General features: G+C 43.5%; 1 protein-coding gene across 1 annotated transcript in view; it reads right to left on the reverse strand.

The window, feature by feature from the left end:
* Positions 1–4,542: 4,542 nt before the first annotated feature.
* The window catches only part of FBXL17 (F-box and leucine rich repeat protein 17), a 1,841,864-nt gene continuing 1,827,250 nt past the window's right edge, over positions 4,543–19,156 (reverse strand). The window contains exon 9 of the mRNA XM_085632576.1: positions 4,543–7,401. Coding sequence (XP_085488702.1) covers positions 7,264–7,401 — 138 coding nt within the window. The 3' untranslated portion in view covers positions 4,543–7,263. The remainder of the gene's footprint in view (positions 7,402–19,156) is intronic.

The following is a 19,156-nucleotide window of genomic DNA, read 5'->3' on the forward strand; positions in this document are numbered from 1 at the left end:
ATTACCACTATTCCAAACATAACAAACTTGACCACTCTACTCCTCTCAGGTCAGGAATTACCACTAAAGCACATACCAGGGAATCTCCAATGAATTCCTATGAGAGGGTAGCGTCACGGTAGTTAGAAACCAAGATGGCTGTTTGTAACTACCAGGATATGCCACACAGTTAAGGAACATGTCCTACCTTTTACCTACAGCGCATCCTGCCCATAGGGCTAGCTAGGGCCTACCTTAGGGGTGACTGATGTGTATAAAAAGGGCATTCACAGACGTGGCAACCACTTTATGTGCAACGTCACATTGGCAGTAAATGCGCGCGCAGGCCCTGCAATGGCAGAGGCCTGAGACAGGTTTGAAAGGCTACTTTGGTGGGGGGCGCAAGCAGCGCTGCAAGCCCACCAGTAGCATTTAATTTACTGGCCCGGGTATATGAGATACAACTTTACAAGGGGACTGACAGGTAAATTAAATACGCCAAACAGGTGTAGACCAATCTTACCATATTTATCATAGAGAGCACATGCACTTTACACTGGACAGCAGTGATAAAGTGCCCAGAGTCCTAAAACCACCAACACCAGGCCAGAAGAAATACCAGGAGGAAGGCAAAAGGTTCAGGGATGACCCTGCAAAAAGGGCCAAGTCCAACAGGCACCTTTCCGCCAGCCGAATTTCCTAGTCAATGTCACCCACTGCCCGCTCAAAAAACCCATCAAGGGTGGTTGTAGTTTTGCCACTATTCGGACAACACCCTTCTAATTTCTGTTTCACCATATTGCCATAGATACAAGATGTATGGGACCAAGTGCGGTAGATCAGGGAAGCATAGTCCAGCCAGTCAGCCCATTAGAGAGTCCCCATCCAAGATGTATGAATTCCATTTGGAAGGGGGGGATGGGTGGGGGGAGATGTCCCGGGTAAGCACCTTCCAGACTCGGATGGGTGCAGAAAGGGCGGGAGTGGGCCCGGTGTTTACTCGGGTGGGGGCGGAGACTTGGTGGTGTGATGAGTGCATTATGGCCTGCCCTCGCTGGGTGCTATAGTCCAAGGCACGCCAGCAGGTAAGGCCAGTAAGAATGCGGCACCTCCCGCCCTCAAAAGTCTGTTGGTGTATCCCCCCAGTCTGTTAAATCAATATATTTAGGGACACATTTCCTCATCTATTCTTGAGAACAACACCGTCCTGATCCCACTATGGCGATCATGTAGATTACCTAGGATATAGTGCTGACACCATTATCAATACTAATCTCTGGAATAGCAGAGCGCTTGCTATAAAAAAAAAAGGAAAACTGGAAAAATTGTTTTTCAGTGATGTGTTATGTTTTGCAACACAGCAAAGACTCTTTAGATGTACAGCTCTTTATGAGGTTTATGGTGCATATGAGTGATTCTTAACCTTTTGACTTCTGAAGACCCCCACTTAATCAATACTGGAATCCGGGGACCCCGACTGAATAGTTATTGGAATCCAAGGACCACCTCTAAGTCATTATTGGAATCCGGGGACCCCAGACTAAGCAATTTCAATCATTCAAACAGCAAAATAATGTAAAAAAATATAGAAACATCCATCAAACAAATAGACGTAGGATGATATATTTTATTTAATTCAAAAACAATTTTTTTTTTTTAATAACGGAAAGGTTGAAACTTTTCTAAATTCACCTGCTCTGCGCGCACAAATTACTTTATTTGAAGATGCCAACTTACTTTTTAGACTCCAATTTCAAATTCCTTCATATTTACAGAATGCTTTAAAATGTTACATTTTACATTTTGCTTCTTTATTTATACACACTTTACAACTCAGTTAATATTATTTAATTTTATAAGCAGTCTGCGCTCCCCTGAGTATGCATCATCGATGCCCTGAGTTCCCAGACCACTGGTTAAGAACCACTTGTGTATATGATTGTACAGGCACTTGTCCGGCATGGTGAAGTTAATGTAATGGATGCAGAAAGATTTAGATTTTATTTCGTCTGAGCAGGTTTTGAGGCGCTGCTGGACTGTTTACTTACCCAGAGCGTTTTCGCCATTGTGTACGCTGTAGTTCTATGCCAAAGCAAATGTACATGTACTCTTTAGTGCAGAATATTCCAGTGCTCGCCAGAATTTAGGCAACCACTGATGTCATTATTGGAATGGTGGGATTGGCGTCGAGCTGAAGCAGAAAGCATGACGATGAGATGAGAGAACTAAAGATGTAACATTTTATTCTACCAGCAAAGAGGGGTTTACACACTGAGTATTATTCTACTGAGAATCCTTGAAGATGTTGCCTTCATTTTATAGAATTACTCAGGGCCGGTCTCAAAGCTTAGCCTGAGAGAGGTTTCAGCACCCTTAAGACAGAGGACGTTCTGGTCAATCAACTCTCTACTTCACTGTACACTTTAGTTTGGGATTTGGCCCAGGTGAATCAGGATAATATAATTTTGTGGCATTGAGGAACCAAGCCCCAAAACCTTTACATAACAAGAAGATACACTTAGTACTGAGCGTAAGAGTGAAGCGTGACTAGATTCCATGGGATGTTATGAAGGATTAGAAGAATGCTGGCATTTGCTAAAACAAAAAGTGTAGGAAAAGGTACTGATCCTTCAGAGTAATAACGAACACTCAAGATTGAAATTGGTTCAGTCCTCGAAATGGTTCACTGGAGCCCTGAGGGAATTAAAATATTATTTTAACCTCTTGAGTGCCCATGACGAGATGGTCTCGTCATGGGCCGCGGTTGCGCTGTGCCCATGACGAGACTATCTCGTCATGAACCCCGCCCGCTAATGAAAGGGCCGGCACAGGGCGGGGAAAGGGCGGGGCACTCAAGGGGTTAAGTGAGGAATTTCCACTAGGACTCAGCTGAGGATCAGATCATGTGACCTGCATTAACTATGCATTCAATGTGTCACTAGTTTCACTGAAGTAGAGAAGACATTGGGTTCATACCCAACAAGTGCACTTATAGTTATTAGGAAGGAAGATAACAGAATACTGAGATATATGCTTATCCAAGCAGTGTGCCACTCTAAGTGCGGATTTACAAATCCACACCAAGTTCAAGCATACACTGTTTCATTGTTAAAATGGGAATGCTTAATACACATCCACAGTGTGGACTGTTGGACAGTGTTTCATTCCAGAACTGTACAAAATACAATCATTAGAGTTCAGTATTACAGAAAAAGTGGAGGTACTAGGATATTAGAAGCATGATAATGTACTGGTCACAACATCTAAGTGATTTTATTAGGGTACTGTGTAAGGATCAACAAGGGCTCAGGTCAATTTTACTATACAGAGAAAAAACTACGACTGACTACTGGTTTAGCACTTATAATCCCAAAGTTTCTTATTTAGTATTCAAATCCTGTGCACAATGCTTCCGGAGTGCATCGTAGAGCAACTCCACTGAGAGTCAGATGAAGCGTAGCTAGGGCAAAGTTGTTTCCTTAGATGTGAACCCCTCCTGTAAGTGATGGCAGGCCTGTTGGTAATACAATCCTTGAGTCCTGGGATCGAGGCGAGGAGATGCCAGTTTTTACGTAGAGCATTGAAAATACCATTACTATGGGTTGTGTATTGTGTAATGAACCTAATTTTCTTTTAATTTTAATTTTTCCCTTGTTCAGTTGTTTTATCGATTAATGTGGAGTTCCTATTAGTACGAATAATTCTCTCCTCTGCCTTGTTTTTCCCACTCCCCCCTTGTTGTTCCTTTGGTTAAAACCAATGAATGTGTTGATGGATACCACTGTAGTTTTGACCAGTACTATAAGGTACAATCGATCTATCGTGCCCCATGTACGATCATTTGAAGCCTTCATTTTTACCATGTGACTTGGGATTATATGTATATTTGAATACACATATAATGGCTTTTAATTACATTGCAACTTATTAGTGTGCCCGCACTGAACAACTAAGACGCATGTTTTTGTCATTTATGTTTGATTTGTATTTTGTTCTGGATTCTCTATATACATGTTTATTATCTATGACTGGTTTTTATGTCTGTTCCAATCATTGTAGTTGTGATATTTTCTCAACATGTGCAACTTGTCAGTATGTTTCAAGTTATATATGTTCATCGTCTATATATTATAAATGTTTTTCTATGTTGTGATGTCAATTGTTTGCAGCCTTGAAGAAGTTCCTGGGTGGAACGAAACGCGTTGGCTGAGTCTTTTTAAGAAAATAAAGGGAATACCTAAAGATATCGATTTGACTTGGACTCCTTTTGACTGGTGCACCTTCCTCCTTTATTCTTCTCAGGTCAATTTTGACTCATCTATGCTGAGAAAGGTGAACCCTCAACCATCTTTTTTGTACCACAGAGCACCGTAATAGTGAATGGTGACTGTGCAAAAATGCAAAATTCCATATATAGTTATAGTGATGTGAGAAAAGTGCTGCAGATGCATACTCGACAAAGTATATTTTGCAAAGCTGATAGAAAACCCCTTCCTCTGCAGGCTCCAAAAGGCACTAACTGACTTGTCCCAAATAGAAATCACCACTTCGCACACAGAAGCGTTCTCATTCATGTTTTTTTATTTTGAAAATATGGCAGCCATTTTGGATCAAGTAAAAAGCCCTGTATTAAATTGTTCACATTAGTTTGCGGTGTACAGTTGAACTCGGCATAATGTAATCAAAACAAAACGCAAACTGTCTAGGCAGACCACGATGGCACTTCTAATGACAGTATCAATTATGGACTAACACAGGATCTGGTATGCTTTAGGTGTATTTTGTATAAGAATATCTGGATTATTAACATTTGCAAGCATTGCAACTCCCAAATGGAAAAAATTCAGTTTTTTATCTGGAGAGTCTAGAAACAACTTCACATCAGAAATTAAAATATGTGTAGATATGGTAAATGTTACTGTTGTGTACACAAGGTGGCTTCAACTTAATTCTGTAAATCATCCAATGCTTCCTCTCCACCTATAATTTCTTATTTTTACTCTCACAAACATATTGTTTCACACACAGGTTATACACCTTATTCAAGATATTAAACAATAGTAAACATTTTTTACAGATTGGAAGCGACAATTACAATACTGCCACTTCAGAACTTCCTGGGAACTAACACTAGCTTATACAATTGTTAAGTGACAGAATAAAATGTAAAGAATATTTACAGGAGCACCGTCCTTACACAAGATCTGTTCTTGACAATACCACCAAAAGCTTTGGTAGTTGGGGAGGGTGAAAAGAAGACAAATTAATAGAGGCTAAAATTAAGTACATTTCATAAAGATCACAACATTCATCATATCAGAAAGTAATCAGATAAAGAAAAGGCTCAATCACAGTGGAAACATCTTAGAAATGCGATCTTCAGGTTAGTATGCATTTCATCCTAACTTTATTGTTTATGTCTAATGTGTTCACACTTATGCTTATAAAGAGGTGCATTAACTTATAGGGTGAGATGTCAGTCAATGCATTTAATGACACATGCAAGGCGCAAAACCACAAAACGACATCAGGTAGATCAAAACAACTTTATTGTATTCCTTACAAAAAGCCTTTTATCAACAGATATAGTGAGCAGGTATTAGGGATGTTTAGTGAATATCTAATTGGAAATATGGCAAAAACATGTCTTCCTAATCATCTGCTCACCTTTAGTGTCATTTTATAGTGTTTGCAAAGATCAAAGCACGTTCTTCATGCAGGCCTGGACTAATTAAGACAGCTCAGTGGTAGCTTCTCAGGCTGGCTAGCAGAAAACGGAAAAAATATATATACCTGAGGCAGATCTCTATCGCAAGGACGAATCCACTTCACTCCTAACTCGTCAGATCCAACCACAATAAACCGTCTTACAGCAATTCTCAACAATGAGTGCCTTTCACTGAAGACATATAGAGGGGAAATTATGCATTATACAATACTTGTTTCAAATACTTACTAAAAGCTGCAAATTAAAACCAGTGAGGTTGTGTTTGCGTCACCATAGCATCTGAATGCAGTCTGCACAAGAAAGACGCGATCTCTCCTCTGAGACTTCGGAGATTTCAAGGATTGCAATTTAACAGAGGACAGTAAATTCTGCAGGGGACGGGCTGCTCGGACAGCTCCCTGTCCACCGGGCGCATCAATTCCCGGGGCTGTCATTAAAGCACGGTCATCCCTAGGCCTCCGCCCCCCTCAGATTCGCCATGCCTTTCCATACTAATATAAAACGCTGAATGTTTCAGCGGGTGCCGCTTTCATATATTTGGTGAGCTAGTAAAAAGACCAAGGGAAACAATAAGTGTCTCTGGCCACAGGGAAAAGAGCAGATAAAAAAAATACAAAATAAATCAGCAAAACAATTTGTTAGTAAACCGTTTAATAAGTAAGAGCTGGTGACATGATTCCAAAGGTATAAAGGCATGAACTGAAACGCTGCCAAAGAGGCCTCAAACAATAATTTTACTATAATCATTGGCACAAAAGAATTAAATGTTTTTAGAAGACATTTAAAATATCAGTTTTGTCTTCGTTTAATTTTAAATTCGTGGATCTGTGTGTTTGAGTTCACATTAGGAGGGCGAGGGGTGTTTTAAAAATGCATCATACCATGGTAAAATGTACCTGGGAAATGTTAATTTGCTTGAACAGTAGAAGTATTTTCATTCACATTTTGAAGAACATTTGAAAAGTACACTGCACTTCTAATGAGAGTATTGCAATTTATTCTGACGGAATTAACTGCAAATGAACAAACACATTTTCACTACAAAGAATACGCCGGGCATTTCTTTCCAATGGCCTGATGTACGTTTTACTCATTGCCACAACTTCAGAACAAGGAAAGGGGATACCAGGCTAAATGGCATTTTCATCCAGGCGCAATTCTTACAGTTGGAAAAACTCCTTCCAAAAATGAATGCTTGGTTTGTCATAACTAAAATAAAACCGTGAAAATGTATGGTCAAACATCATCAACCTCCATATCACACGCACTTCATTGACTAGACTTGATCCAGTAATTAGGACCTACAACAACTCGAAATCTCAGGTAAAAATCCCAACATGGTTAGCAGAAGGAAAGGAATTCGTCTACAAGCCTCCAGACAGACATGAGAATAAAATGTTTTTAAAGGAATAAACCTGTTTTTTTCCTCAATTTACAGATTTTTAAAGAGATTGTGAGATGAACGGAAAAAGAGAAAGCATATAGGCAAGCCATGAAAATATTTAGCGACATCCCAATTATTCAGTGCCTTTGCGTCGATCCAAGCAGTGACAGTGTTACGAGGCCGAAGAGGAGTTTGGTGTCCAACCCATTTGATAAGCTCGCTCTAAAGTCCTCTTACAGTCTTGAAGTACAGTACTAAAGGTGATGTGAGTATACTGCTGCACCAGCTGCTCCACGGTGACTTCATTCACCTGTAGGTAAATAAAACGACCAGGTATAAAATAGAGGAAAACAAAGATGATGTTATTATGAACGGTTTTGGGTGCGTGATTACCAGTAGGCATGCACGTTGGTAATCATTAAAAATACATTCCACTGATGAGGCACATTTTCCTAAGGTGTACCTTAAACATGAAAAAACCTCTTAATGAGCCTACAACACTGTAGGTGTCTGTGTTAAGTTAAGCCATGAGGAACAGAAGTCACCTTAAACTCGATCTTCTGCTTCTGCCATCCATTCTTTCTTAAAGGCTGAAGGATTACTCATTGCTTACAATAAACTTACCCATATGTTATCAATATATCCTTCCTCAACCCTCGCTCCAGCGAAATCTTATTTATCATTCCTCTGCATTAATAAATGCACTCAAAAATTACATCGTCCGACTATATATTTAATCGAAAAAACTAGATCTGGCAAATTAGCAATGCTTCTCATTCAATGACAGAATCCCCTTTCTGCGATCACTACGCGACAAAGAACATTATTCAATTTCTACCCCTACTGTACCTAGCCCAATGCAGTTTTCACACCATGGGCACTGGAATCCTGATGCGCTCTTTAGCTTCCTCAAACATGTTTTCACACTCACTCACTCCAATAAAATGAACAACTCTTCTTTATTTCAGGACTTTGGTTCAACTAAAGAATTAGGCACTCATTTTGAGTGACAGTCAACCACACAATTGATATTTGTCAGGAGAAGTGAGTTCCACAGTAGACTTCACCAGTGTCTCTTTTTTTCTACTATCGTTTTTGATCGGTATTTCTAACACAAGTAAAGCTCTACACTTCCCAAATTTTTCAATGTCATGTGCACTATAGAATTATGTCCAAAATCATTGAACGCACAGTAAAGAACAAAATAGGCTTCTCTGACTGAGTTCTTCTGTAAATTTTATCTTCCTTTTTTTCTTCAAAGCTCTTCTAGCCAGCACGTGTTTCATCCGGCCTTGTCCCCTGGACTTCCTCAAAGCCTATATTTGCTGCTCAAAGTGTGAATCCTGGTTCCTGCTTACAACATTATAATGCATCAAATAATATGATTTCCCAACTCTCTTTTTACCGCTACAGACCAATCTTCCCATCTGCGAGTATATTGAATTGTATATGTCCGTGTCCCTTAGTACCGCCAAGTTGCAAAAGGCACATTTTCAGTGTAATCCAGCCACATTTGTATCTAACTATCTCACGTGCTGTCTAGGGGATGAGGACTTTTAATCAATCAGGCTTTTGTTAAGCGTGACTATTCACCTGTGAGGGTCTCAAGGCGCTAGGGGTAGGGGGTTGCAGGTTCCAGTCCATCAAGGAGGGGTCTGTCTAAGAGCCAGGTTTTGAGGTTTCTTGCGAAGATGGGGAGCGATGTTGTCTGTCTGAGATGGAGCGGAAGGGCGTTCCAGGCTCTGGCCGCGTGGAAGGAGAAGGAGCGGCCTTCTGATCTGGTCTTTCTGGTGCGGGGGACCACGGCGTAGGAGACCTGGGCTGATCGTAGGGTCCTTTGGGGTGCGTGGAATTTGAGTCGGCTGTTCAGGTATGCCGGTCCGGTGTCGTGGAGGGCTTTGTGTGCGTGGATGAGCATTTTGAAGGTGACTCTAGCCTTGATGGGGAGCCAGTGGAGTGTGCGCAGGTGCCGGGAGATGTGGCAGTGTTTTGGCAGGTTGAGGACCAGTTTTGCGGCTGCGTTCTGGATGTTCTGTAGCTTGCGGGCAAGGTTTTTGATTATTCCGGCGTAGAGTGCGTTGCCGTAGTCGAGTCTGCTAGTGACCAAAGAATGAGTGATGGTGTTTCTGTGTTCGAGGAGGATCCATTTGAAGGTCTTACGTAGGAGGCAGAGGGTTTGGAAGCAGGAGGATGAGATGGAGTTGATCTAGCGGTCCATTTTGAGCTCAGAGTCCAGGATGATTCCCAGGTTGCGTGCGTGGTCCGTAGGGGTTGGCGGGATTCCGAGGGCGGGGGGCCACCATGTGTCGTTCCAGGTGTCGGGGTTTGGGCCCATGATGAGTACTTCTGTTTTGTTGGTGTTTAATTGTAGGCAGCTGTTTTTCATCCATTCGGTGACGGCTTCCATGCCTTCTCGAAAGTTGTCTGGCGGTGTTGGGTTCGTTGTATAGGGAGAGGATGAATTGGGTGTCGTCTGCCTATGACACAATGTTGAGTCCGTAGGTTTTGACGAGGGGGGCGAGCGGAGCCATGTAGACATTGAAGAGCGTAGGGCTGAGGGAGGACCCCTGGGGGACTCCGCAAGAGTTTGGTGTAGGGTCTGAGATGAAAGGGGGGAGTCTGACCCGCTGTGTTCTGCCGGAGAGGAAATAGCGGATCCAGTCGAGGGCCTTGTTCTGGATCCCTGTGTCGTGGAGTCTGCATATTAGGGTGCGGTGAGAGACTGTGTTGAATGCCGCTGAGAGGTCGAGGAGGATGAGGGCTACTGTTTCTCCTTTGTCCAGTAGGGTGCGGATGTCATCAGTTGCGGCAAGGAGGGTGGTTTCTGTACTATTTTTTTTTCTGAAGTCGGATTGGGAGGAGTCGGGATGTTGTGCTCTTCGATGACTCCGAGTTGGTTGTTGATGGCTTTCTCAATGACTTTCGCTGGGAACAGGAGCAGGAAGATGGGTCAGTAGTTTTTGAGGTCAGTGGGGTCCGCCGAGTGTTTCCTCAGGAGGGGGTTGCCATCAGGGAACGAGGCGGTCCCCAGGGAGCGGTTGATGGTGTGGCGAAGCATGGGTGCGATGGTGTCCGCGGCTCTGTTGAAGATGTGGTGGGGCAGGGGTCCGTGGGGACCCCGGAGTGGATTTACTTCATTGTCTTCAGTGTGTCTTCGGTGATGAGGGCTGACCAGTTGTCAATAGCTGGCTTCAGGGTGTCGGGGGTGGTTGGTGAGGGTTCAGTGTGTTGGTTGTCTTCGTTGAAGTTGTCGTAGATGCTCTGGATTTTGTGGTGGAAAAAGGTGCTGAGTTTGTCGCAGAGGTCTTGTGAGGGGGGGATGTCAGTAGACTCGCTGGTGGGTTGGGTGAACTCCTTGATGATATTGAAGAGTTCTTTGCTGTTGTGCATGTGTGGAGATTCTGTCTTCAATCGCCTTTTTCCTAGTTTCTCTGATGAGTTGGTGGTGGGCGTTGGTGGCGGCTCTGAAGTTGTTGTGGGCTTTTGTGGATTTGGTGTTCCTCCAGGCCTTTTTGAGGTGGCGGCAAGTGCGTCTGGACTTTCAAAGTTTGGTGGTAAACCATCTGGCTTTCATGGCGCGGGTGTTGTTGCTTTTCTTGAGGGGGACTATGGTGTTGGCACTGTCTGAGATCCATCTATGCAGGGTTCGGACTGCGGTGTTGGGGTCATCGTTTTCCGCGATGGTTGGGGTGGAATTGTTGAGTGAGGAGGTGAGCTGGTCGTTGGCAATTTTGGTCTAGTTTCTTCCCGGGAGCAGGTGCTCGTGTCTGTGGATGGTGGGGGTTCTTAAGGTGAAGTGGACGCAACGATGGTCAGTCCATGGGAGTTCAGTGGTGCGGCTGAAGGTGATTGAGTTTCCTGTAGTGAAGAGGGTGTTGAGGGTGTGTCCTGCTGAGTGCGTGGGGTAAGTCATGATCTGCCGGAGTCCAATGTTGTGGAGGTTGTCCAGGAGGGATGTGGTGTTGGGGTCCAGTTGGTTGTCGAGGTGGAAGTTGAGGTCTCCCAGCAGGGTGTAGTTAGTGGATGCGATGGCCTGCGAGGAGATGATGTCCAAAATGGAGTTGGCAAAAGGTCTGCGGGATCCAGGGGGCCGGTAGATGAGGGTTCCTCATAGGGTGGTGGTAGGGCTGGCCAGTATCTTGAAGTGAAGGTGTTCCATCAGGTCTGTGGGCTCGTCGGGGAGTGTGCTCAGGCAGAGGGTGGATTTGTGGACGATGGCGATTCCTCCTCCCGGGAGGGTGGGGCGGTCCTTCCTTGAGATCTTGTATCCTTGGGGAATGGCCATGACTAGTCCCGGGGTGGTGTTGGTCCAGGATTTGGTGAGGAACGCTACGTCCGGGGTGGTGCTGTCGAGGAGGTCCCAGATTTCGGTGGCGTGTTTGTGGAGGGATCGGACATTGAGGAAGATGCATTGCAGGGTCTTCGGTTTGGTTGCATTCTTGTGGGCGGGTTGTGCTGGGTCCGTGTTCTTGGCTGTGCTGCAGGTGTCGGCAACGGTGACAGCTAAAGGGTCCGTGGGTGTCGGCTAGTGATGCTGGCTTGCAGTTGTTGTTGCTGCATGGGTTGAGTGTCTGGAGTGCCGCTGGGTCGTAGCGTTGGTGGGGTGGAGGTCCAGGGTTCCTGGCGCTAGTCGTGGTCGGGCACAGACAGGCTTGCCATTAGGTAGGGGTCAGGGAGGGCTGGACAGTTGGGAGGCGGAAGCAAGGAGGGGAGCTGGATTGGGCCAGTCGCGCTGGTCGTGCTGGGGAGGAAGCCTCGGGGGCAGCAGCGGCGGGGGGACAACGGGCGGGAAAGGAGAATAAGGAGGAATAAAGGGGAAAAAGAGAAACAAAGCAGAAACGCAGGAAAGTGCAGACAGTAGAACAGTCAGTGCAAAAAAATAGATTTATAAACTAGAACTCTATTGGTAGAGGTTGCGCTGACAATCCTCTAGCCACCCATATTGTTTCAAATATTGCTACAAACCAGAACATCCTCCTGAAAGATGTTCATGCTTGCAATCTTAAAAACAATGCCAACACAGAAAAAAAAACAAAGATTCACTGCTTAATTCTATACACAACAATTTTGGGTCACAGAGAATATAAGGTAAGCAGATGATGGGTGGAACCCAATCTGATGTTATGTTATGTGTATTTCTAAAGTGCTCTATCACCCGGGAGGGTACGCAAGTACTGAGCAGATGTGTGCACCTAGGCCTGCCTATGGTAGGTTAGTAATTGAAAAGTCAGGTATTCCCCTTTTGCGAAATTCAAGGCGAGAGGAGGAGGTTCTAATGTGGAGTGGGAAGTCGTTCCACACTTTAGGAGCGAGTAAGAGAACTCCCATCCTCCTGATCTCTTTCTGTATATGTGTGGGATATGTGCGAGAAGATATGTCCAGGAAAGGCCAAATATGCAGAATGTCTTTGCTTTAACCAGCCTGTCCTACATTTAATTAATTTTAGGGAGGTCCACACAGAGCCAGATTGATCGGTCAGGTTTGTGTGACACCACTACAGGCAACATAGCCAGACATGTAGATGCCTACATCAGTGTTTGTTTTGTCCGAAAACACCTTCCTTCATGTGTGTAATTAGCACCTTTGCAGCACACTATATAGGTCTACTGTCCTACATCAGATGCCCCCAACTCCTGATAGAACCCTAAGATATCACTGTGGAGTCACAGTCCTGCAGGCTGATAAGGACCGAAAGTGAATAATGATATATTGCATACATTATAACATTGGTTTCAATCGTCTGAATGCCACATTATATCCAAGTATCGCTTTTTTCAGAGGGACAGTGCTGTTTTTGAAAATTAGATTTGGACACTTGTATGCCACTTCCCTTTCTAACTCGTCCAAGAAACTTAATCTTGATATTGGAGAACTGGATCCTGCAAGGTTATGCTAACTTAGGTTCCCTCAGGCAGGACCATTATGCTGTATCTGCATAGTTGCAACTGTATTTTGCCACACTTAGGTCAGTGCTCAGCTCACCCCCCAACAGATGCCTCTTCTCTATGACTGATGGCTGCCTCAGGGCTTAATTTTCTTCTACAGAATATATTACAACGGAAGAGTAATTGCTGCCAACTGAAGATCCAGTGATTAAGGGCAACAGCTTTGCATAAGGATGATTTACTTGCGCAAAACAAAAGGTCAGAGGGGAGATTAGAAATATCTAGATATAGGACTAGGTAACACACACTGTAGAACATTCAAAAGCAGAGAGCTGGCCTAAAATATTCTTTCCTAACCTATAGACAGATAATCAAAGGGCCCCTGTAATCGTGATTGTGTTGGATTTGTGCCAGATCCCGTTTAAAAATCACAGCCTGTCCCTTATTTGCAGAGGGTACACATACCAGGGAAGGACTTGCTGGAGCAAAGCCACTCAGGAGGTGGCATACATTTAGCATGCTCTCCACTGAGCCGTTTGAACTGCTGCTTCATGTTATTTATTCAGGGCCCGCTGGTGCTCTAAATAGTCAGGCAGCACCTTTACTATAAAGAAAGCTTCTTATCATGAGGCTCCAATCAGTGCCAGGTTTGATGTACAAAGATTGCAAATTATGATTTCAGAGGCATACACTTTGGGGGTCTTATCTCTTCCCAATTGTAAATTACAATTATAAAATGTTTTAAGGTAATCCCAATGTTATCCTATGGGAGAGATAGCTTTGCAGTAGAAACTTTAGGAGTTTTTCACTTCCAAAACATGTACAACCTAAAAGTACATGTCTTGCCTTTTGAATACATTGCACCCTGCCCTATAGGTTATACGGTGCGTACCTTAGGGATGATTTATATGTATCCAAAGGGAAGGTTTGGGCTGAGCAAAAGGGTTGTTTTGCCAGGTCAACATGGTAGTTTAAACTCCAAACTCAGGTTCTGCAGCTGCATACCTGAGATATGGTCAAAGGGGCTTCTTCGGTGGGTGGCACAATTAGTGCTGCAAGCCCACTAGTAGCATTTAATTTACAGACCCTGGGCACAAGGGTTACCACTCTATTAAAGAATTATAAGTAAATTAAATATGCCAGTTGGGGATGAACCAATATTACCATGTTTAGGGGGGAGAGCACTTTAGCAATGGTTAGCAGTAATACAGTGCACAGAGTCCTAAAGCCACCACACATTAGCTCAGAAAAGTGGAGGAGACAGGCAAAAGGTTGGAGGGTAATACCGCCCTAAGGCTGTCAGGTGTAACAGCTTTCAGCAGTCTGTTACAAACCATATTTGTTGGTGATCATCAAGCTATACATAAGCTTGTTTTCTTATCACTGACAAGAGAGTGATGCATTACCGTGCAGTGCAATAGTGAAAATAATATGTTCATGGAGTGAAGATTACGCTGTCAATCTTTTTACTTCAGGATAATTGGTAAGCTGCTCAGGGACATCTAAAGGATGTGTGGGATCCTGGGTAAGATATATTTTTGGGGAAGGGCACCATTTTGAGCAACTTTGAATGTATTAACCTTTTTACTTCATTCAAACCTTTTTGATTCCAAACAATATTGAATAATATGTTACACCTTCAGAAACTTTCAGGTGGGGCACAAAATCAACAAAAAGATCAAGATGCCTGGTGTCCATCAGCCTATTAGTACCAAATTTGAACACGTACTGATGAAGCCATTTCTTTTTAAGTTTGGATCTACATTTTGTTTTACTTGACAACATTTTATCTGGAATTCTTTGTTTAACCTGCTTTTTACGCCCATTGAACGAAATATATGCTAACGGTGACTTGTTAGATGTTCAGTAGACTCATACATAATAATAAATACCACTTGTAATTGTAACTTTAATAGCTGAATATTTGTGATCACAAATATACCCCCTTCACAACCAGGATTCTTGCTCCAATAGTTAAAATCGAAGCGCTGCTCCGAGAATCTTTACAATTCATTGGTAAAAATAGAATTTAGGAGAGATATAGGTAGGTCAGACGGAAAAAATGCAGTGAGGTAGAGAGAAAGGAATGAGTGAGGAAAAGAGAGAGTTAAATGAAGAGAAAGGGGATCAAAAGTGATAGATGTAGCCAACGATAATGATAGAGATAGGAGCATGGTCATTAGAGAGGATCTGAGATTAAGTCAAATGAGGTATTTTGGGTATATTGAGGGAGAGAGGTGAGGTAGAGCGGGCTGCGATGGAGGGGCAGGATGACGGGACAATGAGGAGTAAAGATAGAGGTTAAGAGACCGGGTTAAAGGAGATGAAGTGAAGTAAGGAGTGAGACATAACATGAAAGCTTGAGAAAAGCCACTAACTGCCTGAGAGTGCAATGATTAAAGATGGGAAGGCCAGTCTTCCATACCATGCAGGGAAGCAACTAAAGTTTCTGTGCAGTTGTGCAATGGGGAGAAAGAATCACGGTGCAATATTAAAAAAAAGTGGCTGCTGCTTACTACCTCCAAGCTAGTGCACAACCTATCCTATGCACCATGGTGCATAGGTATGTTTGCTTTCTAGCATAGGATTTGTACTGGAAGCATACCCTTCTAGGACAACATTGTATGCCTAAACATGTCACACATTGTATATGTGCAGTCAAGATCAGCACAAATGCAATGCGTGGAATGTTTGCAGAAATCAGAACATTTCTCCATGTTAGCGCCAACTTCGAATAGAAGTAATTTTTTAAGCAAAGACCTGTTTGGCTATCTTTAGGAGATCTGACTTTGAGACAAAATAAACTCTGGGTGCTTGCAATAACCCACCCAACCAATGCTCTCTCAATGCAAAGTGGCAGAAAGCAGTTTTCGCACTGGAATGTAAATAACCTTCCAAATTTGCATCGTTTTGTGTCACTTTGCATGACTTTTCCACAGCACAAATTTTTAGTATATGTGGAATTAAGTTTCTGTTAAGCATGCTGGGATGTAAAGTTAAAAAACAGAAGCTGCTTTTTTTATAAGAAATATTCTTGAGGCAGGAACTTCATCTGTCCACTCACTTTACCTTGGGTCCCCTTGGTAGATGAGGGCCCTAGACAATTATCCTCTTGGCCTGAAAAACGTCTCTGTATCTGCTGAGGATGCGCTGGAGACATCCAGAGCAGCAGGGCTCAGGTGCTGTGGACAGCTCCAGCACATCCTTTCATTAGTGGAATGAAATCCCTCTAGTGCGAGCATCAGAGAGATTTCTTTTTCAGACCCCAGGGATGATATGTGCCATAAAATGAGGTGGTGGCCTGGCCCCCACCCAAAAACATAGCAAAAAAAGTATTTCTGCTCCCCTCAGGACACATTTGAGTAGTTTTACCTTCCAATCTTCCCCCAGGGGGAGGAAAGCCCACCATACTCCTGGGAAGATTGTTATATTGAAGAATAGAAGTACCACACAGAGGTAAGTCCGAGTAGATTTTATTATGACCATCCGCTCTCACAGGACTGATAGAGTTCACCTGAACATTCCAAGGTGAACTCCCTGGGGATATACCAAGTAACAGGGCAGGTAGGGGGGGATTGGAACATACCAAGTATAGTGAGATTATAACACATCTCCCTTTGCAAGGAATACAAAGACTTTTACATTAATGCAGTATTTACAATTCTATCTTTGCTCCATGTTTGTCCGTTCTCCAGACGAACTACACTTTTACCTGTTACCTCTACCTTTTGTGGTGCACCAAATTTGCTCGTTCCAGGTTGTACCCTACCAGGTTTTTTAACACACACTTGTGCTTGAGGTCTTATCTCCACATCTTTTGCTCCATGTTTTACATCATACCATGACTTGTATTTCTGTTGGTGAGACACTACTCGTTCCTCCACACGCTCGAAGTCAGGTACGACACCTTTTCCCCCACCCAACCAACTTGGGTACATTTTGGTGCTGGGTTCTCTCCCTCTAAGATATACAAATGGGGATAACCCTGTGACTAAGTTGGGCGTAGTGTGGTATGCCCACATAGCTGCTCTCAAGGCTTCTTCTACATTCAAATTATTGGCAATAGCAAGTTGTATGTGCTCTTTGATCATGCGGTTTGCCCTTTCTACCAACCCATTTGCTTTTGGGCAATAGAGAGCAGTCCTCTCATGTTTTATATTGTGTTCCTCCAAAAACTCTTTCATGGATTCTGAGACGAACTGCACTCCATTGTCCGTTACCAAAGTGGCTGGGATACCTTCATAGACAAATATGTTTTTTAGAAATGCTATGAGATTATTAGTTGTGGTGGACGCTGTGAATTTGAAATTCACCCAATGGGAGGTGTAATCCACCAACACAAACATGAATCTCTTCTGTGGCCCAAGGATGTCCATGGGACCAATGATGTCCATGGCCAGTTTGGTCCACGGAGCCTTTGGCACGTCAACAGGGGCCAAAGGAGCTCTATGAATGCTTTTGCTCTTATCACTCCTCGCACAACTTACACACTCTTTCACTGTAATTTCGACTTCTGAATCCATTCTTGGGAACCAAAAACAGCTCCGTAATTTGTTCTTGGTCAGGCTTCTGCCTAAGTGCCCTTCATGGGCCAAATTTATGATTCTCTTCCTCAACCCTTCGGGAGGGACAATTTTCTCACCTCTCTGTACGCGTCCAGCTATAACTGAGAGTTCAAATCTGACTTCCCAGAAGTCTTTAACTTTGTCAGGGACTTCAGAAATCTTCTCCGGCCATCCCTTGACCATGAGATCTTTTAACATGTCCATAGTTTTATCTTCCTTCATACACTTGTCCCATTCCGCATCAGTAAGAGAGGGTAAATGCACTGCACAAATAGGTACATCAAGGACTTCTTCACTTAGATCACCTTTGATCGGTAGCCTCGACAAGCAATCTGCAATCACATTCTCTGGACCAGGAAGATATTCAACCCTGAAACAAAAATTCTCCAAACCTAGAACCCATTTGCTTATTCTAGGTGACATGTTCTGTGCTTGTTTCGATGAAAATATGAAAGTAAGAGGCTTATGGTCCGTGTGTATGGTGAACTTGCTACCCCACAAAAAGAATTTAAAATGGTGTACTGCCCAAAAGCACGCCAACGCCTCCCTCTCAATGACAGAGTAATTGCGTTCCGCCTCACACAGCGTGCGTGATGCAAACGCTATCACCCTTTCTCCTCCTTCCCCTTTTTGGGACAGCATGGCACCCAATCCTTTGCTAGAAGCATCAGTGGTTAGAATGGTTCTCTTTTTGGGATCAAAAGATCCCAGTGCTGGAAAATCTAGTATGCGCTCTTTTATTATTTCCACCATGTCGCTGTGTTCCTGCTTCCACTCAAAAGCAGAATTCTTCTTTAGGAGTTCCCGCAGGCCTACACACAAATCCGCAAAATTTTTTACAAATTTAGCCATGTACTCCACCAACCCCAAGAATGATTTGAGCTCCTCTTTGCTCGTTGGATGTGGGGCATCACTTACGGCCTGGACTAAACTGTGCTTGGGTCTGAATCCCTCTTTGGTGATGGTGTGCCCTAAATAGTCCACAGACGTCACTTTAATTTTGCACTTGTCTAGTTGTACTGTAAGCCCTGCATCTGCTAGTCTGCGACATACTGTGTGGAGGGTGGTGTCATGTTCCACTTCCGTTCTCCCATACATCAAAATGTCGTCTTGAAAACAGAGAGTGTTTTCGACACCTTCTAATATCTGCTGCATTATTTTCTGAAAAACAGAGGCTGCCGAGGCGAGACCAAATGGCATTCTCACAAACATGAACGCCCCAAAAGGTGAGGTGAAAGCTGTCAGTGGTCTCGACTCGGGATGCAGCTCAACTTGGTGGTACGCTCTAGATAAATCAATTACTGAAAAATAACAAGCCTCGCCCATAGTGCTTATCATCTCATTGATGTTGGGTAGAGGAAACCTCTCTACCCAAATGTTCTCATTTAAAGAGCGTAAGTCTACACATAGGCGAATGCCCTTCCCATTGCCCCTGGCTGCTAAAACCAAGGGAGCTAGCCACTCAGTAGCCTCAATAGGTTGTATGACACCTATTTCACATAGCTTATCAAGCTCCATCTTGAGCGTCTCCCTCAAATGAAAAGGTACTGACCTGGTTTTGTGGACTACTGGTTTGGCTCCCGATCTAAGTTTAATTTTGTGTTGGAAATCCCGT

Source organism: Triturus cristatus, chromosome 2_1, assembly GCF_964204655.1.
Source record: "Triturus cristatus chromosome 2_1, aTriCri1.1, whole genome shotgun sequence".
In the NCBI taxonomy this organism is placed as follows: Eukaryota; Metazoa; Chordata; class Amphibia; order Caudata; family Salamandridae; genus Triturus; species Triturus cristatus.